General features: G+C 32.5%; 1 protein-coding gene across 1 annotated transcript in view; it reads left to right on the forward strand.

The window, feature by feature from the left end:
• Positions 1–25561, forward strand: part of LOC121122241 (uncharacterized) — a 74868-nt gene extending 49307 nt beyond the window's left edge. Inside the window, exon 8 of the mRNA XM_040717229.2 lies at positions 25317–25561. Within this exon, the coding sequence (XP_040573163.2) occupies positions 25317–25411 (95 nt within the window). The 3' untranslated portion in view covers positions 25412–25561. The remainder of the gene's footprint in view (positions 1–25316) is intronic.
• The last annotated feature ends 425 nt before the right edge of the window (positions 25562–25986 follow it).

Consider the following 25986-nt stretch of genomic DNA (forward strand, 5'->3'; position numbering starts at 1 on the left):
TAACTTTCTACCCCTAATTCTTAGCATACCTAATAATCATGAATACTTATACTTATACACTTATATTGAGAATTTCTACTCTTCATTGAAAACCCCAAGGGAATATCCTTCTCTAATTACAGGAGGTTAAAAATTATGTCAAAAGATTGCATCATGTCTATTTTTACATATTTTCTATATAATATTTACAATGTACACCATTGCAATGGATTTCCGGAGGAGTATAACCAGAAAATCCTGATCATTTTGAGCATAAATGTCTTTTGGATGAAGTCCAGAAAGAAGGTGGGATTTTTTTTCTTTGTGAATATTCATAGGTATAGAAAAGTAGATTTTTTTTGTAGCCCGTGAACGAAAAAGCAAGCTGGAATGATCTTTCTCTAAATTAATTTAGAATAACGTTTGTATTCTTGGACGAATGATCGTCAAATTCTATCAACACATTATACTCTTTGGGTATACGTCAAATTGCAATTGAAGTTGACAAAATTGTTATCAGAATAAGAAATGAGAAATGGATAGATTTTATGGTTGAAAAGGCTTATATCGGAGCCCAAATAAGTTATATTAATCAAATAAATATTTTAAACTATAACTAACATTATTGGCATTCTCAATTAATACCACAAATTTGAGTAATACCCCTATAATTGACTCAAATATGTCTGTGAAATATTGGGTTTCTTAATTTTTGTTCAAGATTGTCTTTATGTTGACGCACCGTATTTCATATTTTATTTTTTTTACCCTGTAGGTAGCCTTAACACATGATTGACCACTGTTAAAACTCGCTCATTATAATGATAATAATAATAATAATAACTAATTCCCAATTCGTGTGCATCCCATAATTCCAACCTTCACTTTTTATATATCTACCAATAATGAAATTACAATAACATCAATTCAATAAAATACTAATGATATGTACATTTATAATTATTTTAATTATCAAGGATACTTTTTTTTTATAAGACTGGCCATCTCATTATTGTACTGAGAAATAATGGAGATAGACATATTTACTTTTAGATAGGTACTTATTGGGATTAATATTGGGTTTGGAAATCCTAGACTGATCAGAAAAATTTGACCTACCCAAAATCACTTAAGACCGAACTGGAAGAAAAGATGGTCTCAATACTATTACTTATGGTTGTAAATTCTGATGTCCGTTAATTTTGCCTTAAACTATTTTGGCAGGATATTTTGCCTTAAAGCTATTTTGTCTCAAGTATATTTCACCTTAACATATACATAAAGTTTATACTTTGCAAATGTTGAAATCAAAATATGCTATACTTGTTTCTAAAAAAAGTGCATTAAATGTTTGTTTTCTGTTTGAATAATGATGGAATTGTGCTCTTGCCTCATATTATCCTTGTTCGTCAATTCATGAGTCTTTTCCAGGATGAACTATCAATTATGTCTAATGATGATTACCAACAAAGAAGTGATTAGCACTTATTCGATGCCAATTGTTGCCATGTTTATGTATTTTTGTTTTTCTTACTATATACAAGTTTTATTATTTATTTTGTCTTTGGTTGGAATTCATTACAGAGTGATACTTTGTTTGTGTATAGGGTGAAGACTCAAAAAGTAGAATTCTATTCGAAGGTGCCTAGCAGCAGACTTAAAAGTCTGAAAATTTTGTAATTGGCGCCATTCTAAAGAACTCATAAAAGGCTACAATTTCATGTTTGCTTTGTTTGTGCGTGATCAAAAATGTCCGAGCCACAAGCAATGCAGCAAAGGGTGGGCGATCTCCTCCGCACACAAGATTTACTCCAACAATAAGATCTTCACCGTAGCTGCTCTTCTGAACAGGGAAATGATTGTTTCTTGGCTGAATCAAGAGCTCAGGTCAAGGGAACCTTCAAGACCAAATATCCAGCTCAGGTATTGGTACTCAGCGTCGTGGCGTCTTACGAGAGTAAGATGCCTTTATACTTTTTCAATTCCAATGAGAAAGTCAACATAAACGTCTACTACAAGGTCCTCAGGTACCATGTCTCGTCATGGTTGAAGAGCACGTTCACCAAAGACAGCTATGTGCTTACCCAAGACGGCACCCCGGCACACACGTCCAAGAAGGTGCATCATTTCTGCAGAGGGAACATGGCTACCTCATGACCTTCGTCTTCATTCGACATTAACCCGTAGACTTCGCTGTTTGGTCCGTCTTGGAGGGCACGAAGAACGAGACTTATCATCCGAATGTCGATTCCCTGAAGGATATGATCAGGGAGGAGTGGAACAACTTCTCCTCGGACTTCATCAATGCCATCTGTGCTTCTGTTCGTCCCCCACCCTATTGAAGCCATTGTTTAGAATGGAGGGGGGCATTTTGACATTTAGAAGATTGTTAAATTACCAACTTTTGCTTTAAAAGTTTTTCATGAAAATGGGACAAAATAAAAATATATAGAAGTGAAAACGGCTGCTAAAATTTTCTTATTTTTGAGTCATCTTTCTGAATGTATTGAAATTTTGGGATATGATTTCCTCCTTTTTCCAAAAGAAAACAGCCATGGTAGCGTTTTATAGTTTTACATGTACCATAATTGGACTTAAATATTCAAATGGAACATCAATTTTAACCAACAATCACAAAAACGATGTATTGATTTCATTAATTTATATATTAAGGCGAAATATACTTGGTGCGAAATGGCTTTAAGGCATAATGTCCAAAGACAAAAAGGTGTAAGGTGTGAGAATCGTCGGCAAAATAGTTTAAGAGAAAATTACCAAGTGCCGTAAACTCTAGTGTAGAGACTCGGTACAGCACGAAAAAAAATCCCTTCCGTCTTAAGTGATTTTTTCCAGAGCAGTTTTTCGGTCCAGACCCTGGTCCAAGACCGTCAACCCATTTTTTCACCGTTTCAATTAATGAACAATTCTTTTATGGATCGATATGTTTTTGGTCTCATTTATTATGAGAGACCGAATTTCTTTTCTTTTTTTCTAAATCAACAGTCATTGATATTTCCATTATGTTAAACAAAGAGCTTATATAGATTATAAATAACTGAGTAATCTTAAAAATCTAAAAACAAATACTGCAAACATATAATTTACAAAATAATTAAGAATCTATCCATCAGTATATGGTAGTATGTAATTATAACCATAACACTAAAATATATAACAAGGGTCAGAACCAAAGGAAGATGAAGGAAATAAAAGGAATACACTTTTAACTTGATCATTTTATCTCAAGAGATGCTCGAATTCAGATTTTCGTATTTCAGGAGAAACGACGGGATGGAAATGTCTCCTATCTGTCTCTGTTTAAACTTCGTAATACGTATGACATCATTGTACTATAATAAGGACTTATACTTATAACTCACTACCAAATCTTCAGCGTTACTATCCGTCCTTCATATGCAAACACTTTCTTGGTTAAATTTTATATTTAGTTGTTCCCTCCTCAATAATGAAAATAGGAACCACGTATAAGGCTGCCAACTACTAACAAACTCGCACGCTAAAAAATACTTAGGATTTACAGCACTACCTATAAGTTAAATAAAGAAAAAGTAAAGGTTTTTACACGTTTGACCTCTTCGTGGGACGTCATTGTACCGTGTTGACAATTTAAAAGCACATATGAGTCAAGTCAATTTATACATAAAATTGGGATAGACTGAATTTAAATCAGTCTGATTTTTTTGGCACTGAATTTTACTTTTGGACCGATCTTGACCAAACTTTTTCAAATGACGGAATAAGATGGGTACAACCAAAATCATAACAGTCTTAAACCGGTCCAGGATTTCCAGACTGAAACCGAAGATAACCCATATAAATAAATTTAAAAGGGGGTAGGGGGTAGTAAAAGGTTTTTGCACCATTGGATGGTTAAGATATTGGCATTCTAAAGATAATTAAATCACCTATGTGAGTAGGTCTATGCCTACTGAAATATAAATGAATACAATACACATACCAGTTTTCATTAGAAAATATAGACTCCACCTTGTGATTAGATTGACTCTATTCCATATAGTTACACCCTCATTACAACTATTTTACACTAGTCATCAGTCATCAAGGTGTTATCACAGTGACATGTTTTTGTGAGTAGTACTCTTGTTGTAAGTGTTAGTCTATTGAACTCGAATTAAATCTTGTATTAATTAAGAAACATATCCAACGGTGTAAAAAATAGATCCTGTTGGTATATAAAAATAAAAGAAACTGAAAAGTAACGTGGCAATCCTGACAATTTGAAGAATATTTAGGAAGAGAGCAAATTAGTTGTCATGACGTTTTATTGGATCAGCTGCAAGCAGTTCTGAAAGGAAATAAATAAACATATATCCCACTCCTTATATAGCAAGGAGTGAAATTACTCTGATGTTGATCAGAGTAATTATACTCTGACTAAAACAAAGACTTGCACTCAGCAGTTTATAATTTTTGCCAACAAAACATAACTAGCGCTGTATCAGCCCTTTTTTAGGACTTTATACCTCAGTTACGTCTTGATCCGGTCCAATTTTGTCCTAAAACTTATAGAGTTTGGTAATTGAACACGTCAATCAACTTTTATTTAATCAGTTCTATTACTCACAGTCCGAAGGACCGATCTCAAGGACTGATAAGACGCGTCCTAAGACTGAACAGCATCAACTAAATAAGAACTGACACAATGCTCACATAGCTGTCGATGAACTTAATACTATAATGGAAGAGGGGCCGGTTTTTTTAAATGCTACTTGAATATATGTATGTTTCATTTATTTTATAATACTTATTATTTCATATATGAGGAGAGCACATTTACTTAGTATAAATTATGAAGTGTAACCACTCGTGTGTGCTCATGAATGAGAGAGAGTATCCTTGTTGGACTCGGAGTATAATTGAGAATCCCTTTCCGACTAATTCCTTTCTATAATTGCAAGATATGGAATGGGGCTTCTGTATCTTTCTTTATTTATCTCCTGCAAAACAAACTTCAAATTGTCAGGATGACTACGTTCACTTTCGGTTTTTTAACATACCAGTGAATAGTGTTACTCTCCTGTCTTTCATGAGGACAAATAGCAGTTATTACTTCATACTTGTATGTTCCCTCCTCAATAGTTAAATAATAAAAAAGATAACAGCTTTAGAAAATTCAAAAAGCCTGTTTCGGTGCAACTTGTATAAAAATCTGGACTGAATTGGAGGGTAATTGTAGCTGCTCCAAGCGCTAGGGAATAAGTCTCGTACCACCTTTGAACGTTTGAGAATGAGCACCATATTGTGACAGAGTTGGGAATGGTTCTAGGCATGAAAGTTTTTCTCTGATGATGGTGGTCACGTACTACTCAATGTTGTTAATTTTGTCTCGCAATGGAACAAAGACAATGTATATATATATCTTATACTTGACTCTTAACAATAAAATATGAGTTGAGGACTCATTTTTAAGAACGGGATTGTGTACAGCTCAAAAGTACATTCTATAAAATAATTAATGCGACTTTAAGTTTACCAACGAGCGTGTATACCTTAAGCTTAGCCAGGGACTAAAGTACTCCCTGGCTCATTATATCATATGATTATTCCTTCTTGAGGAGAGAACATCTAAGTATTGAGTGACTACGCGTGAGTGTACTCATGAAAAAACAGACAGAGTCACACTGACAATTTCTTTTGGACTGTTTTTCTATTTTATTAAAACAAAATGTGTCTGTTTCTCGACGCCTAATATATCAGGGAAACGTCGGTTACTACCACACACTAGTATAGAGTCAAACTACCATTCTATGTGTTTCCTCCAAGCCACTTGGGATTTACCCAATACATAATAAGAATCAATTAGTCAAATAAAAGAATAGGAAGGAAAAGAAGAGTGGAAATCCGACCTCACGCATCATTAATCTTATTTAACCTTTCCATGTATGTAGGTATATAATTTGATTTTGGGGTAAATGGATTATAAAATACTTTTATTTTCCATTATTTCATAATATATGTAATCAAATTTAACGAATTTCCTACTTATAAATATTTATTATTTGGTTGTGTTATTTAAAAGGAAAACAAAATAGAATAGAGTCCCCTATCGTTTTATGAAATAGGGTCTTCAACACTCAGATACATATGTGGTGCGTCAACAAATAAACAATACTGAAAATATATTAAAAAAGTAGAAAATCCTTATTTATTTTATAACTTCATTTATTATGCATACAGGGTGAGACTCAAAATTAGAAAATTTTAAAAATCGTTTTCACTTCTGCATATTTATTTATTTGCGTCAATTTTATAGCAAACTTTTGAATCAAGAGTTGGTAATTAATCAATTTTCTACACGTTTTATTCAATAATTCCCCTTCCATTCTGAAAGATGGTTTCAATAAGGAGAAGAACAAAAGTACAGCTGCCCTTGATGAAGTTCGCGGATATGTTATCCCACTCCTCCGTGATCACGGCATTCAAAGCATTGACATTCAGGTAAGAAGTCTTGTTCATCTTGCCCTCTAAGACCCACCAAACAGCAAAGTTTAGGGTGTTCACTTCGGATTAGGACGAAGGCCAGAAGTCTGCCATGTTCTCCCTGCAGAAACGCTGCATCTTCTTGTACGTGGGTACCGGGGCGCCGTCATAGGTAAACACATATATGTCCCTGGGGAACGTGCTCTTTAACCATGACACCATGACATTGTACACGATGACCTTGCAGTAGACGCGTGTGTTGACTTTCTCATTGGCCTTGAAGAAGTAGGTTGGGATATTGCTTCTGTCGGACATCACGAAGCCGAGGACCATCACCTGAGCTGGATTCTCAGTACTGAAGATTCCCTAAATCTGAGCTCTTGATTCAGCCAAGAAGCGATCTTTCCCCCACGCAGAACAGCGTCCACTGGGAAATCTTCTTGTCGGAGAACGATTTTTGTGCATAGGTGATCACACACCCTCTGCCATTTTGCTTGTTGCTCACAAAAACAAAACAAACATCAAATTGTAGCTTTGTGCAGCTCCTTCGAATGGTACCAATTACAAAATTGTCAGACTTTAGAACTGAGGATAGACTACCTCAAAGAGGATTTTAATTTTTTAGTTCTCACTCTGTAAATATAGGAAAATATTTAATAGACATAATTGACTCACTTAGAAGTCCTTTATTTATATTTGTGGGGTAAGTTAACCCTATATTTGTGGAATTATTTTTTTAGTATTAATGTGCGTCAGTTATTATATAAATGGGAGAAAATTTAAAAAAGGCGAATGTATTCCTCTTTTATTGAAATGAGACATATTTGTCCCATTTTGTGAATAGATTATAAAAACGTTCCCTCCAATTGGTAACAACTATACGTAGCAATTAGTAGCTCAGGCTAAAAAGTTATTACCCTAGTATTGTAATTTTTTTCTTGTTCATAGCTTACCTAGAAGTGGAGTAAATAGAAAACAAGTGAACTAAGATGCGCCTAAGCTCTACCGTCATTCTCTGCAATGTAAACATCATGCAAGACGCCAGATAGGGCGGTTATTTAAAATGATTGAGCGAGCCATACCAAATGGAATAATACGCTGCTACTCTAAGTGTAAAACTTTTGTTGAACAAGTTATTTTTATTTATATCTACATTTGTTAGAAAGGGAACATATTTCTTATAATGGTATTTTCGGAGTTAAGATACACAAGATTTTTGGACCACTCCGTTATTTAATTTAATAGAGACATAGATATTATTTGTCCCAATATGGTCTTTCAAATAAACCTATCAATATCTTATTTTTGAATTGTGACGATCAATTTTGGCTACATTAAGTGTAATTTTCCGCACACCCAAACAGTTAATAAGAATAATTTTTTGATAACAGTATACTATAATTCGTCCAAAAGTACAAATGTAATCTACGCTCAATTTAGAGAAAAATGTCAAATATTAAACTTTTTGGAAAAATATTTCAAAAATCCACAGCCATTCACAACAAACTAAATTTTTGGAAAACATTATAAAAATTTAATTCTGTGCACAAGTGTAAATTTTTTTGGAGAAATATTTTTAAAATTAAATTTCAAATATTAATTTTCTTGAAAAAAAATTCTAAAAATTCACTGATATTCATAAAAAAAATTATTTTTATATAAAAAATTTATCAGCCCACAACACTGACAAAAAACTTTTTTTTTTGAGAATAATTTCAAAAATCCATAAGACAAATCTCAAAAATTAAAAAACCAAAGATGTTCACAAAATTTTACTTTTTTGGAAAGAAATCCTAAAAAAATTTGAAAAATCTAAAATAATTTTCAAAAATTATATTTTTTGAAAAAATTTCAAAAAAACAAAAAAATTTCAAAAATTAAATTAAATTTCAAATATTAAAATTTAGGTGAAAAATTTTTTTTTCAATTTCAAATATTAAAAAATTCATTTTAAAAATTCATTTAAAAAAATTCAATTTCAAATATTAAAATTCATTTTAAAAAAAATTAAATTCCATTTCAAATATTAAAATTCATTTAAAAAAAATTTAATTCAATTTCAAATATTAAAATTCATTTAAAAAAATTTAATTCAATTTCAAATATTAAAATTTATATTAAAAATTTTACAATATTAAATTTCCTTAATTTGGAGGGGGCTCCAAAGGGACTGTACAGCCCACCACGTTCACACGACCTTGTATATAAATATGTACTAATTTAACATAAAAAACAATCTGTGATAAAAATCAAGGAAGTATACATTCATCAATATTGCATAGGCACATTCATTAATTTTTTATTCAAATTTATGGTATAGTTTGAGATAACCAAGAATTTTAACTATAGTATGGAGCCCTCGTTTGATTTATAAGTTATTATTTTCCGCCTATAAGGTCCCTTCAAATTAAGTTTATCAATTTGTAGAGTCTACAACAATCAGAACAATTTGTTGATAGAAATTGACGATCATTATTCGTTGAAGAATATAAATCTAATCCCGACTTAATTTAAACATAAATCATAGTAACTTACTTTTATGTTGACAGACCACCTATGTAATTACACGTAGGACAATGATACATTAATAAGTAAAATGATTGTAATTCAGCGACGCCACGCTTTTAAATATCGATTGTTCTACATACAAAGAGATTCTTTAGACCTATAAATCAAGTCAGTTCATTTTTTTAACCAACATGAAAATAAATATAAATATCTATTTATTATTGCTGTGGATAATTGTTCATGAATGTGCTCCATATTGAAAGATAAATATATATTTCACTCTGTAGGTGAGATTATTATCAAACTATGATCATAATACCTTCTACACATACGAGAATGTACAAGGTGAGGGCTCAAAAATTATAATTTTATTCGAGGTCATCCAGCCTCAGTTCTAAAAGTCTTAAAACTTTGTACTTGGCGCCATTGGAAAGAGCGGACAACAAGCTACAATTTGATGTTTGCTTTGTTTTTGTGCGATCAAAATTGTCCGAGCAATAAGCAAAAAGGCAGAGGCTGTGAGATATCCTCCACGTACATGTCGACAAGTGAGCGCTGTTCTGAACAGAAAAAATGATCGCTTCCTGTCTGAATCAAGAGCTCAGCTCAAGGGAACCTTCAGGGCCAAACATCCAGCTCAGGTCTTGGTCCTCGGCGTCTGACAGGCAGTCTCCCTACTTCTTCAAGGCCAATGAGAAAGTCAACACGGCCGTCTACTGCAAGGTCCTCAGGTACCATTTTTTGCCATGGTTGAAGAGCACGTTCCCAGGGATAACTATATGTTTACCCCAGAAGGCACCGTCACACACATCCTTAAAGGCCCAGCAGTTCTTCAGGGAGAACATGGCTGCCTTCTGGCCTTCATCCTCACCCAACATTAAAGCCCTGGACTTTACTGTTTGGTGTGTCTTGGAGGGTAAGACGAACAAGACTTCACGCCGGAATATTGATATGCTGAAGGCTGCAATCAAAGAGGAGTGGAACAACTTGACCTCAGACTTCATTAAGGCCAGCTGTGCTTCTGTTTGTCCCCGTAGTGAAACCCTCATTCAGATTGTAGGTGTGCATATAAAAATAAAAAGTGTAGAAATGGTTGAATTGCCAACTTTTGCTCCAAAAGTGTGCCATAAAAATGGCACTAAATTAAAATACGAAGAAATGAAAACAGCGTTAAAATTTTTCTAGTTTTTGAGTCTTCACCCCGTTTTACTCAAAGGGATGTTGATTTCATTAAGTATATATACTGTATATGGTTGATCCATGAATGCCAATAAAGATATGGTGTAATATTGACTCATTAACAATTTAACATTCTATATTTTGATATAAATAAAATGTCTTTTTTTTTCTTTTTTTACTGAATCGGAATAGTAGACCACCAGAGTTATGGTTATTTTTTTCTTTCTTTATTCATATTGTTGATGATATACAGGATGGTCCAGATAAATTGACAAAATCTTTAAAGGCTTATAACAAACAAACTAGATGGGGTTGAACAATATATTTTTTTATTATTATTTGAATGCTACATTTAATGAAATTCAATTGTTCAAAATGAGATTGGCCTTTCTTGATAACCTTGGCCATACAGCGCTGGAAGCTTTTGCAGGCCCGGACAACATCATGTAGATCCAGCTTAGCTATTGTATGGGTACTGGGCTTCTTCATGGCGTTCAGAGACGAATAATAGTAGGCACATGCCTTATGCTCGACCCTCCCCAGAGATAGAAATCGTATTGTTTCATATCCGAGTTGTTAGCTCACCAAAAATCCGGGCTCTACTGAAAAAAAATCTTAAGAATCATCCAGTTAACTTAATCGAGTTTGTGATTTTGTTGCCTCTGATCACCCTGGTGGCCTTGTTGTCCTCAGTGACTTAGAGATATATCCTAGGTCTACAATAGAGTTGCCAACCGTGCCTTGAAAAACAGAATCATCCTATATGAAAAAAAGCACCTGTCTCGTATTGAGTTGAAATGGGACGTACTTTGTCCCGTAATACTGTGAGTTTTAATAAATGGTCAGTAAAATCCCACTGAAAAATGAATTTGAGGCACAAATATGTTTACAATTTTTTTACAGATGTTCTATAGATGCACTATTTCAGAATGATGATGATTTTGAGTTGCTACTTTTTATTGGGAATTGAACGCCAATGATCTCAAAAACTAGAAGTTACGACTCGACTTATGTTCGAAAGTCATTTCAGGCCTTTCACTCGATAATATACTCTTTAAAGAATCTTTTATTTTCGGAGAACTGGAACTTTGGTCGATGAAAATATAATAGTTGTTATTTATATTTCTATCCTTGAAGAAACTATCTTTGAGTGTACTCATAATATCCTAGAACAGCTTGACTACTTGATCTAAGAAATAAAAATGTAGTAATGATTGTGTTTGGCTCAAGTTCAGTGCATCCTATTCAATACAAAAAAAAGGGAGCACATTCTTCATTATTACATCAAAGTTTTTCTGCCTTTTTGTCGATGCCTAATTATTCCAAATAAATACTTCGAATTGAGTGGCATTTTTCTCAAAAATAATTTTTCACCTTCCTGAAAAACTTCTTCTGTCTTTGTTACAATTAATATTCTTATAAAAAAGAAATAAATAATTTACAATACATTTTTACAAAAAAGTTCTATTAGAGATTAAACTTTTTTAAGGAGTAGAACTACAAAGCAATTATATACTTGAGCTCTTTAGAAAAGTAAATAAGTTGATATTAATCCTTAGAATACATGGTTTTTAAAGAAAATCATTTTTATCAAAACGAAATAGAGTCAAGAAAAGCTGTAAAAGGTTATCTTTTCTATTTAAAAGAAATACTTTTTAATGACAGAACCGTTACACATATAAAATTTGAGACCTTTGAGATGCTATCTTTATTGATAGAAAAATCTTTTTGATAATATTTTTTTTTCTATAAAAAAGTACTTTTGTCTAAGTGCTACATATTGAGATTTATAATACCTCTCGCAGGTAGATCATTGGTGCATAGCTCAACCATTCCTTCAAAAAGACCAATAATAACTTATAATTTGCAATTTGAATCATTTTTCCAAACTGAGAGACAATTTTTATAAAGTAATTTAAATATATTACATATGCTCAATGAGATTTAATTCGTGTTGTGTAGCTAAGCAATCCCAACACTAATAAAGAACAAGAGTAGACAAATTAACAGTTGACCAAAATAATGTATTTTCATGCAACTTCAACAAAGTTGAAGGCCATTTTGGGAGACTGAAGTTTTATTGCAATGAACCCCATTTTTTAATTAATATTGTGAAAGATAGTGATGGCAAAATGGGACCAACAATTAAAAGAGCTTAGAACTTACTGTATATCAAAAAAGTATCCTTCTGAGGCCTAGTTTTATTATATATTAGACCCTCATATGTGATGGAAATATATTATAACATCGTTAAGCAATCTTATTTGCATATTGTAAACAAAAAATTACAATTACAACGGACAGAAAGAGATATTTTTCTCTAATTTTCCTGCTTTTAAACCACAGGTTGAGTCCCTTAGTCCCTAACCAATCAAAAATTGATATTAATAATTGTAAAGATCAAGGCATTTTTAGGGATATTTAGTACAAGTTACTTTGATTTAAATCAAATATCAGTATTTATCATGGGCGTAAGGTAATGTTCAAAGCAAGAGTTAAATCTTTTTTTAACTATTAAAGTCATTTGATTAAGTTTCATCAATATGAATTTTGAAAATTGTCAATTTTATGTGGTAAAAATACCAACTATGAACCCCCAAGATGGTGTCTATATACAATGTTGATGCCAGTGGAATAACGTCGCGTTTTATGCTATTTCAATCATTCCTATCAGTCCTTGGTACAGGTTTTTAAAACTGCCAGTCCTTCAGACTATCTGATTTTTTGAGTTGAAGAACCACTCTCATAGAGCAACACACAAATAATGAAAATTTACGGATTTAACCCATGATAAAAATCCTTGAGAGTCATTTTATGCTTCATAAATTTATCCATTACATACTTCCTTGATTTGAAAAAAAATAAATGAAGTGAAACCTCTGAGTTTGAGTCTTAGAAGGTCATTGAGGATCTAATGAAAGAATTAAACAAAGGAAATATAGTGTTTCCAATATTATTCAATGGTTGAAAGAAACGAGAAAGATTTTTTAAATGATAAAAAACTAGATTTATATTATAGAGGAAGAAGGAAAAGAAATGAGTCTCTGTTGAAAGAAAAAGTGGAAGCATGGAAAATCCAATGGAAAAACAAGGATTGTTAAGAAACCGTAGAAGCAGCGGGGAATTCAATGAGAGGGGGGATGTAATTTAAGATTTTAACTTTTATGGCACAATGACTGCTACCTATACATAAAAAAAAGATGGTAATATTGTCTAAGGATAAAGTCAGTATCCTCCCATGATAAATAACATGGGATGGGAATAGAGCAAAATTAATTTATGAGTTAAGATCTTGCACTTATTACATTTGTATATAAGGTAGTCTACATAAAGCATAGAACTAAGATATTTAATCAAGGGGGAGTTATGGAAAAAAGCAGACCATATGTCAAATACTTCAAAACATATTCATTAATCATCAATTGAAAGTGTTTATACCTCCGAACAATTCTTTTTAAAGTAGTTATATATCCAACCAAATCTGTCGGCTTGTATTTGATTAAGTCAATGACATAGTCCAAGGAATCATCATCTATCCTTGGTTATTTTGATTAAGAAAAAACAACATATTGAGCTGTGAAGCATAAAACTATTGCTCTCAAATTGTTTCTTAGGATGGGCTCTCCACATTTCAACATTTGCCAATATCATCTTTGGGGCTTAAAAAAAAGTAACTAATACCTCGATTTTCTGAGGATTTTCTCTGTGTCTTTGTCGACAAGCCAAACAAAATGGTTGCCTGTAAGGTATTAAGATTTCCTCCACCATGTTAAAAGAAACAAATTCAAATAAAAAGAAACTCAAAGGCCACTCAACAAAAGCATGAAAAGTACTGTTAGAAACCTTTCTACAATCCTTAAACAGATAGTTATTATAACAAATACATTCTGTCAAAATTTGGAATTGAGTTTTACATTTTCTTTTTTTCACATCTCCACAAAAGATATCCCTATCGTGTCAGCCCAAGACTCCAGCAGCTCAGATTTCCTTATTAACTTTTGATATATCTCGTTGGATACATCAGTACACGAAGGAGATATCTTCATCTTCGTGTGCCAAGGCCCTGGATGTAAATAAGCTTGTGGAAGGGTTCAAGTCATCAAGAGTGATTATATATATTACCATTTACTGCTTACATTTCTAAATTCCTGAGATTTTCTATACCCTTTGAAAAATATTTTGTGGATTCCTTTTGTCTTACAATATTCACTGTTGATGTAGAATCAAACACAGTATCTCAGTGACAAATAGTTCTTTGTACAGTAACCCAAATCTGAGAAATGGACTCAAAAAACTATTTCATGCTCAGGAAAATAAATAAGAATTACACACAATTAAACTTTTTGAAATTAGCAAAGAACTTATTTTGAAAAATAAATCATACTATTATTTCTAATACTTGTAAAATTCAAGCTCTTTTCAAAAACAGATTTGTTACATCTATTAAAAGATTAGATACATAACACAAACCAACCCCGTCTAGCTCTTGAGTTTTGAGTGCTCAGTTTTGCCTTAAATATCCTTCAATTAAGTTGCACTTTATATTGTCAGGTCAAATTAGGCTTTTACATTTTCATGGATAATATTCTCAGGATTGGTGGACCTGCATTTTTTTTCCAAAATCAAGATTGGTAGTTAATGATCTGGCCCAAATTGAGTTAAAAAAGCAATAATGAGTCGTTCACATCGCGTACACTTAAGAACATGTTGGAAACCCGGCAGTTCTTTTTATGAACTCTGAATATTATTATGTTCAAAGATGACACGTTTGTATTAAAACAACTTCTTTTGTAAAGGAGCATTGTCGAAGTTTTATGACCATAATATACAGGGTTAAGATTTTAAATTTGGAACAAATTTTGACCTCGATACCTTGGCCTGTGTAAGTATGTAAATGTGCTCATCAGATTGATATGAAAAAATTGTATAAGAAAAAATACAAAATATTGAGATATTCTCCAAATACGAACGTCGTATGGTCATTATTGTGTCCCTCCGTGCTAGAGCACGGACAAGGACGCAAATAATTCCATTGATAATGATGCTAAACACTTAAATTGATGTTATCAAATCCGGTGTAATACTATAATTCTAAAATTGGGGCAGTTTGCCCTAATCGGGTTATTAGAACCGGATTTATTCCGAAATAAACAACATTTTTAAGACCTTGATGTTCGTCAAATCTGAGCCCCCTGGACTACTATGTGTCTTGGAGATAAATCCAACAAACGTGCACATAACACTATTGACTCCTTTCAGCTTCCATTTTTGAGACAGTGGCCAACATGGACAAGGAGCTCCTTATCAAGGTATGTGCCGGGTTGAGGACCAGGTTGGAGGCTCTGATTAATGCTGGACGTAATTAGTATGAGTGATTTACTTCACTATGGAGCCCTACATGTAAGATCTAAATATTTGTGATTTACTTTAATAATTTGGGAAAATAAATTGAATTGTACATATTCCTTAAATTTCCCGGATTAAAAATACATACCCTATACATACATATATTAAAATTTTTTTGGACCATATTGCAGCATGGATAATTGGATTAATAATTTTGAAACTCCTCAAAATATCAAATAAATAGGGAATCTCAAATGCTTGTACCTATAATATCCGATAGTGTTTCACCACTACTCCTAAGTTGAACTTTTTTCTAAAATATTAAAAGTTATGTATACTTTTGGATATGTATATGATTGGTCAGTGTAGAAATTATCTATATTCATTTTTGATCATAGCCGCATTTATAATTATGTTAGGAATAAAATTAAGGAGAAACATATTTACCAGTGCAAAACATTTTTTTGCAATTGCACCAAAATGGCTGTGCAAAAATGTACATAACATTATTAATTTATTTATTGTTTTCCTTCAAAATTGTTGCAGTAGACGTAAAAAAAAATAACTTGAAAATATGATATCTTATTCTGTGTATGAATATATTCTTCACCAATTGAAGTGGCCGTATTTTATCATCAAATCTGATGTAAATGTATATTAAGCTCCTTTATTAACTCATACATACAATAATGCACCTAATGTAAGGATTTGAATAAAAGCCATGCCTGATTAAAAATGATCAAAAAACATTTGTTTTGAGAGTTGATTGTCTATATACTAGTTGAGCATCAACTCTTGGTATTGGATCTATTTTAAAATAGGTTGAAATTAGTCTTGATACTCGGCCCCAGACCGAAATTTTGTTTCGATCCAGACTTTGGTCTGAATTGTGGACCAAACCTCTACTATATTAGTTCGATCTTACTAAATTATAACGATCTCAGATCAGTTAAGGATTTTCAGAAAGTAACCCATTACTAGTTGAAATGTCTTACATAGTCTGACATTTATAAGTACAGGAAATCTTGTAATATCAAACTTATAGGATAGATCACAATTTCAATTAAGTGATACATGCTGAAGTTGTTTCAATGCTAACTAATGAAAGCACAAGTTATTTTTGATCTCTCTTCCACGCCAATAAACAGAAGTGGCTGATTTAATTAACATATGTTGTTTATTAGCTAAGACTGGATTGTTTGATGTTCACTTGAAACTTTCACAATAATTAATAAGGCTATTATCCTTATTGTGACCGTTATAATCAGATTTTGTTACATATAACATGATCTGTAACTTCGAAGTTCTTGCAAAAACTAAAGATTTTTTAGAGATACTTATGCTTCAAGAAGAGACTAAGAAACATTGCCTTGCTAAAAACATTTTTCATATACTCTAATTTTCTACTCTAAAACTATTTAGTTATCTCGAATTCCCAAATAGATTTCAATCACTTTCTATATAATAGCCCTTATTGAACCTACGATTCTAGGAAGATTGTCCGAAGGAATATTGGCATCAGAAAATTACCTGCAATTATACAATATACATATGTAGTGATTTATCTACTAATCTCCCTATCTACAGATCGGACTGACACATTTAAAGATCTGTAGATAGTTTTCTGGTGCACAAAGATCCCGTTTTACTTAAATAGTGGCCGTCAAAGTTACCATTGTAAAAAATATAGAAAATTGGGACGGTTTCTTTATTGTTATTGAAGTGGTGGATTTGGTTTTTCATCTACTTCAAACCCCAAGTTTATGCTGCACAGCCCATTAACCCCAAGTGACGGTTATGATTTTTAATACGTCTCATGGTCCCACGGCTATGGGGTATTAGGTGTGTTATTTGATTGTCACCTATTTGTGAATAAGAAAACTATCAACGGGTTCTTAGTTGGGTTAGATACATCTGTAAATGGGATGGATAGGTAAATGAATCATTCAAAATGTAGTATAATCACGGGCAATTTTCAATAGATGAAAATTTTCTATTGATGGTTGTTTTCTGCTGATAGCAGTTTTCCTGAGGGCAATTTTCTTTGTCAATATTCAGTATGGCAATTTTCTGCGGGCATTCCCCTCATACTGTACATAGTTAAAGTAACAATGGATTAAAGTGGGAATATCGTCATTGTATCTTCGTTTTGTATGTGACATTACTTTCACCTTTTGATTATTTTTTCTTATTGTTATGTGTATATTCAATTTATTTTTAATCCATGAAAATACTAATTTATAGCCCTCATTATATGTATATGCACTATAAGGAATTGTTTAATAATAGCCCAATAAATTGCCTTTTATTCACTAACAATAAGAGCCAGATAATTAAATGAGACATGACATTAATATTTGCATTTTATTTTTTGGTCAGCTGTCGATTTGCCTACTACTCGTGTTTTATTCGAGTAGTAGGCCATATAGTTTGGTCGAGTAATTGAATAAAGAGTTGAATCAGAAGAAGTAAGGCAAGTGCTAACATTATAACCAAGCTAAGGACTAGTTCAATTGTGATGAAGCACACAGATACTATACTTTTTGGACCACCAACTCCTTTTGTATTGCTCTCGAGTAAATTAACAATAGACAGATTATGAGGTAACTACTAGGTCTGAGAGAAAACTTACTGGAAAAAGAAGTAGCCAAACAGTTGGACAAATTAAGTCTCCCGAACTCTGACATCGAATCAAAAACACTTTTACTACCTCAGAGCAAAAATGGCTCCGTTATAGAATAGATACTTCATTCTGTAGCAAGAAACTAAAAAAAATCTGTACACATTCTCTTGGATCGCATTAAGAGTTATCCTTTAATAAGAATGTGTTAACAAAAACATAAATGCAATCTACATGTCAGGAAATCAAAAAAAGACTGGGTAGTGACCACAGATCCAAACCTTCCTATGGCTCATAAGGTAAATGCAACGATCAGCAAAAAACGAGAAATAATTTATTCAAGAAGATGCTACAGGAAACCCATCCCAATAAATTTGGTTTGTGTCCTTTTTAAAAAAGATCACTCTTTGGCAAATTTCTCCTACAATGGTTCTTAACTCGGACTTTAAGTCCCATTAATATATTTGAAATGTAATTTCTAAGCATTAAATTATAAACGGAGAAAAAAATGTATATTTATTGTCATTTTGTCTTGTTTTTCTACGTTATTCTTTGCCCAAGTCAGATATATTTAGTGATTGTATTTCAAAAAAAGCTAAAGCTTCGTTATTACATTTTTTTTTTGTCATCATTAAAAATAAAGATAAATGACAACAATGATTTGAGTTCCAGTTATTGAGAATGGAGTCAAGTTGAGGTGGAGTATATGCAACAGACAAAGGAATAAATATTTGAGTTGCATAGATAAAATCTAAGTTGTTCAACAATTAAGTCTAGTTTGACTAACTACCTAAATAGGCCGTGAATAATTATTTATCCAAAAATGTATTTGGGTAATTTTAGAAAATATTTATTTGCATAATAGCACATATTTACCAAAGAGTTGTATTTATAATATTAGATTGGCAAAAAAGTAATTTCGTATTTTTCGCATTATTTCAATGCTTTAGAGGAAGTGTTGTAATAATCTGATTTAAGCCAAGTATGCCCCGTTCTATTAGATAACTTCTTGCCAACGAGAAACCAACTTCATAATACCCATTTTGTAGAAACCATTGCCCCTATTGGCAAAAAAACTTGGACAACCAATTTGCAAAGGCCACTACGGAAGAAAATTTGTAGGCCTTGATTATAGACAAGAGAAGGTGGTAGTCAATTGGTGCCAGGGCGGAATTGTAGGGTGGCTTTATAAGAACTTCCCATTCGAGCTCCCAAAGCTTCTGCCGTCTTATCAAATATGAAACAAGATTCATTAGCTTCATGAAACACGATTTCTCTCCTATTCACCAATGCTGGCTGCTTTTGTGTGATCGTCAGCTTCAAACGGTCGAGTTGTGCACAGTACAGGGCATATTTGAGCGGGGGAAAATCGCTCGAACCACTGTTGTACGAAACGAACTGAAAGAGTATCGGGACCGTATAAATCATGACTTAAACGATCAAGCGTTATTCTGTGCAAAAAGCGTTTGTAGTATACACCCATCCCTTTTACAACGCCGGATCGTGTTATCCGATGTGATCAATATTGAACAAGATATACTTAGTTTAAAAAAGGGCAGAAAATACATAATTACTTTTTCCTGAACGTAATACTACAACAATGCATACATTAAATTTATTTAGGTTTTCATACATTGTTAAGTTAGTCGTAGTATTGTGGCAGCCCTTAACTATTCGTTCTGGTCTAGTCCAGTGTTAGGACAAAGCCTAACAGTCCTTGGAGCAGGTCTGGCAGACTGTCAGTACCACAACTAATTAACAAATAGAAGAAATGAAGTTGATTAACTTTATCAATTTTAGGACTGATATACAGGACTGAACTGGACCGTACTGAGACTGACCAGGACGAGACTGCAGTCTTCTGTCCTAAATAAAAACTGCCTCAGCACAAGTTATTAACATCTTAGCTACAATAGTGCAATTATGTGCTTGGTGGTGTAACAGTCTGTAGCTTGGTAGCCCAACCTATTTCTTTAGAACACCCTCTGTGTGATAAAAATATGTATATTTTATATTAAATAATATTATCATTCGTAGAGTTGTATCATTTTACAGCAAGATGGCGCCACTCTTTGTTTACAATCTAATAGCTGATTACCCATTATATATGGGGTTTTTTTTTTTCAATATAACTGTACAATTAGCAAAGAAAAAAATGGATTCGTTTCCGTTAAAGAAAAAATCTCGCACCAAAAATTGGAGATTAATCTGCATATTCATGCATATATTGAGTTTTGATCATTCGATTTTACTCGAGTTTTTCAAATACTTTTTCAGGTGAGTCGTTTTAAAGGTTCAGAAAATTGTCCTTTTTTGTCAAGTAGAGTTTTTTTCGAGTTCGAGTCATACTTTTTATCTAGCACTAACTAATACACAATTTATTCCTTATTATTATTTTGAACGTTGATTGGTTTAAAGTTGCAATTTTCTGAAAATTAATCGAACTCAGCCTAAATATTTTTAGAACATTCGATTTTAGGTAAGATGGTTTCATTGTAGTACTACAATGTCTATTTATACCTAGGGGATGGCAATGCATAAAGAAACATGATAGTTTATAGGTTAGAAAAGGAAAACAGTAGGAATAGATCATTGAACTGTTAGAATTAGCGATAAAATGGAATTATTTTTTAACTCGCCCGGTGTTTTTTAAAAGTTGGCAAACTAAAGAGAGAATTTTATTTTCGGAAGCTGATGTTCTTGTTTCTTTTTCTTTTCTTTTTTTTCCTCCTCGTCACAGCTGCTTGTAGCAAGCTTTTCCAAAGGCAAGTTTTCTAAAGGGAGCTTTACTATAACTTTTTTACATACTGAAAATGCTAACAATTTTCAATTATAACCTTAATGACTTGACTGTTCAGATATCCCACCACTTCCATCCTGTTTCATCGCCTAAGTTGTCAACCTTTCCTCCACAAATAGAAAGAACTTAATAACGGCTACTTTTTGTTGAACCAATCAAAGTTAAGAGTATTAATAAAGACAATATAAATAGAAAATTGGCAACTGGGAAAAATACATGGGAGTTGTTGATATTAACTTAGGGAATATGATTGTGATTTACAATATAGCTATACGAAATGTGAACACTTTCTTAAACTATTTCTTTTCTATAATTAAATCCCTCTAAGAAAGCTCAATATTCATTTTACTTGCACACATTTCTTTAGTTATAGGTAAAGAAATTAAAATCCAATAAAGAATTATTATTCCAAGTTTCTTTCATACATAAAAGCACATATAGGTACATATATGAGGCTTCTCAGGTGCTGTGAATTAAATTAAATTAATTTATCAATATTGGGGTTAATTTATATACGTGTATATATTAGGGTTTCTATTCTAAGATCCCGGTTCCCGGGACTTTTTTGGTTTAAATAAATACTATATTCCGGGAGTTGTATAATTTACCCGCATGACGGAGTCATTCTCTGTGGCATTCTTTAAAATGTCAAGTAAGTCAAGGTTAATAGAAATATAAGATTATACTATCATGTAATCAGGTAAAATAAACAAATATGACGCCATAGAGTATAACAGCGGTACTCTAACAGTAACATTCAAGAAGAATGATATATAGCTTCTCCTGGTAACAGTTATACTCTTTGACGTCACTATAAAAAAGTGTGATGGAAGTCTAACACTTGTAAAAAAAAGCATTATGGTATAACCTTATATTTCCATTAACCTTCATATAAGTGAACAACACACATGCCCCAAGTCATGCTTGACCTGTTCCTTGATTAATTTCTTATTTTTCCCGCTCCTATTTCCTTTCAATGGTTTACTTTGTGCTAGTATTTTATGCACTTGTTCGTTTTAGAACATCTCTAAATTTATTCTAAACCATTTTTACATTAGTATAAGTCGAAAGCTTTATTCTAATACTCTTTCTATGTAATTCGTTTCAATTGACAGGAGAGGAAGATTTTAAACATTGTAAGTGGTATACTTTATAGCAATGTGGGGTATCGCAACACGGTTTTATATATAATTAATTAAATTAGACGTTGAGTACCTAATACTAAATTAATAATCACTTGGTTTAGAGTTTTTACGATTTTTTCTATCAATATAATGCGTTTGAAATCGCATTATGCGGGGACCTCTTTAGCTTAAATGTCATAGTATTTATTAATAACAAAGGGGATTCTGATATTTCCGGGATCTCCAAATCAAAAAATATTTAATCCAGGATGCCGGGTAATGAGACAACCTAGTAAGGATGTATGTACTCACATATACAGAAGGCAGGTTTTTTTTCTTTCTCTCTTTTAATCTTGATTTCATCTTTCTTTTAACTCCTCATTCTGATATACAAATATATTTGTATTGAGACTTGGTCCAAGACCCAATAATTTTTTTGGTTCGGTTGTATGTGATGTTTTCTAGACCTATTTGAACCAATATAGTTTTAAAACACAACTGACGTCATCACCAGTTTATCTATAGAATCGGTGGAAACCGAGTTTTATATTATCCCTATCTCACTACCTTATCTCACCAAGACAATGTATTTTTTATCAGCTGTCGAGGTGCCTGCTTCTTTTCTCCAAATCACTGTTCTGAACGTTAATACGCTTAATTAGAATTAGTTCTTTATATGGCTGTTTATAATTTCCACAGGGATTGAATAAAAATGTCATACATTCGAGCCTTTTCCCCCTGTTATTTTTCGGAGGAATAAAGGTTCAAAAATAGATTTTAAAATTAAATAACAAATTTGCAAAATTTGACACACTTTTATTTGAATTCGAAAATCAGTTGAATTATTTTTCCAGAAAATTATGACGTGATCTAGACCGAATTTTTCTTTGAGAGCAATCCAGATTTATCCTCTTTAAAGGATCAAATTAATTTACTTAACTAAAACTCATATCAGTCTCACCCAGTCTAAGATTTTCAAACCGAAATCCAACACTAATACATACATCCATAATAGATTTTTTAAGGAAAAGAGTAAGTATCTTATAGTCTTACACACATAATGTAGAATGTTGATACAGGGGTATGTGCTCGTTTTTTTGTTTTTGTACAAAATACAAAAAGTAAATGACATTTAATTAGTTAAGGGAGTAACTTCCTCTAGATAAATATTTTATAAATGAATTTTCTTATTATTTTGTTGGTTGTAAGTTCATATAATTCATCCATACATACATACACACCTAGAGAAAATACACATATTTGGTCCCCAAAAAGAAGATTCAAACTTTATCATGGTTTCGAAGAATTACTTTATTTTTATAATATTTCCAACCATTTTAATGAGCCACTGAACCAACACATACGATGAACTCGACCCTACTCTACACGATCAACATGTCGTCCGTGTTGTAAGCGTCGACAGTGAAAACTTTTTCGTCTAAGAAAAATATCAAAAGAGGGATTAAGCCAATCTTTAACTGCCTCAAGATGTTAGTACAATATTTGGCTTTGGCGAGACGAGGTGAGCCTTGAACATTAGAGGTGGGCCTAAGTCCTTGAATATCCTATTTCCCTTATTGCACTCACTAAAAGGTCCTTGGGCAGCTTTGACAATGGATTTGCTAAAATTGCCTAAATTGATCTCTTTAAACTGTCCAGGAATGTCAAGGTCGTCTTATAATAGCTTTAGGGATTTTGAGGCCTTCTGGTGACGTCATTCATCTTGTTTAGGTACTTTAGAGCATCATAAACTGTGTCCTGAGGTACTTGGTGGACTCAATAATATGCCTGGTACCATTTTCTACTCAAGCTAGGTTTAGCCATAGTTACTCTCTAGTTGTTGTTGATATTTTTGAGGCAAAATCTGAACCAAAATGGTTGTCAAGACTCTCAATCTCTCATATATGGCCGTTTACTCGACCGCAATGCCCTAATTAAAGTCAAACATATTCGGGATGTATCTATTAGACCCTGTAATGTTGTGTCAGTCCGAATTTCTTCGGTACAATCCAGACTAAGATCGGTCCCAAGGACCGTTCCTTCAATAATATTGTATAATATGAATTTATAAGTAGGGATGTCATTTTTGTAAATAAAAAACTAAGTTTAGAAATTAAAAAAGGAAAAAAGTTTATCCCCCTTCCCACTCTTAGGTTATTCATTTAGAGACCCTTTTAATCTTAAATCGACCTATTACTTACATACAACTGCAATAAAATATGAGTTTGCAACATTGACTAACGCCTTGTGTTTCTAATATCTATTATCTATTTGACGCTTTTTGAGAGTTTTTTTTTTTATAAAAGAGGGCATATTTTATACTTTTATTTAACGAATTTTGTCAATTTTGAATTTTTGAAAGTTTTTCAAACAATTAAAAAAAAGGTTCTTCAAAAAGAAGAAATAATAACGGGCGAATATGTTTAGTGGCAAAATATCATGAGCCATTCTGTGAAATTACGATAACGTTTTAAATAATTAATTTTGTCCCCTACATTTTTGCGGCCAGTAATTTTACATGTGACATTTTCGTCTCTTTGATATTTTCCCACTTAACAAGATCCCCCCCTCCCCCCGTATTTTAATTTCTTAACATCATAGGTCCGAACTTTATTATTGAAACATTTTTTATTTCTATCGATGGAAATACATACATTTCTTGAAGCGTCAGCAAAGACAATGACTATGTGTAAGGTACCATTAGTCAATGAGTCCTTTCGAAATAGACTTATGAGACAGAATTCAGGATATTTAATCACTATTTTTATTCATATTGATAGATGAGATACAATAGTAAAGATTGAAGGTAAAGTTCGAACCTGAGGGTCGTCCACAGAGAGTGGGTTGGAGGGGGGGCCCCTAAAATGAAGGAACTTTTGAAATATTATCTCTCTAGATGAAAAAAATATAAGGAAAAAACAAAGAGTATTGTTTTTAAGGATTTCTTTTTAATAAAAACAAAGGTCATTGGATCAAATTATGCTCTGGAGCAAAAGTTAATTTTGAATTTTTTGAAAGTTTTTCAAACACTTAAAAAAAGGCTCTTCAAAAAAATAAATAATAATAACGGCCAAATATGTTTAGTGGCAAAATATCATGAACCATTCTCTAAAATTACAATAGAAAAAAAAATGCTCCTTGCAAAACTACAGGTCACGATTAATGCAAAAAAGATTTAAGTAAAAAACAATTGGACTGAATAAAAAAAACAAAATGAAGATTATAGTGTTTCATTAAATGTCATTAATTATTCACCTGATAGAATTACTCATTAACTTATTTATTATTTCTTCATTAGTGGTTGCCGTTGTGATCATCTCCGTGATGATGGTTCTTAAATGTATTCATATGTGTACCGAAGAAAAGAGAGGAAGATGGGAGCAGCTGGAGTAAAGGATCTTTGGTCCTACCAACAGACGCTATTTCATACATATTATTGTACGGATCATCAACTTTTAAATAATATGTATGCCAGTACAATGTATATTTATGAGAAGATATATTTAATGGAACGTGTCTGAATAAATTTTGCAAATTTTAAAATATTTTTTGCTCTCTTTTTCTTAAACCTTCTGCGAGGTTGTTGCTTTAATTTATTATGAATATTAATGAGCAGCATTATGAGCTTTTATATTTATGGTATTATGGTTTTACATATTCTTCGTATAATATATATACAGGGAGAGGGGATCAAAGTGTCGCCTACTTTAAACCTTGATAACTTGAAGACGACATTATCAAATAAAAAACCGGTTACCAAATAGGAAAGATATTCTCGTCAGCTGACGATACGTAGTTCAGTTAGCATCATGCCGTCATCATATGAGGAGATAAAGAGCTATAAGTGGAACGAGGAGCTTTCGAAGTCCGCCGTAGTCATGGCATAGGTTAATAACGGAGGTGAAATCTCCAATTCAACAATCTTCAACCTTAGGAGGGAATTTACGGACTGTTCAGCGTATCCGTAA

This window comes from Lepeophtheirus salmonis, chromosome 7 (genome assembly GCF_016086655.4).
Source record: "Lepeophtheirus salmonis chromosome 7, UVic_Lsal_1.4, whole genome shotgun sequence".
NCBI lineage: Eukaryota > Metazoa > Arthropoda > Copepoda > Siphonostomatoida > Caligidae > Lepeophtheirus > Lepeophtheirus salmonis.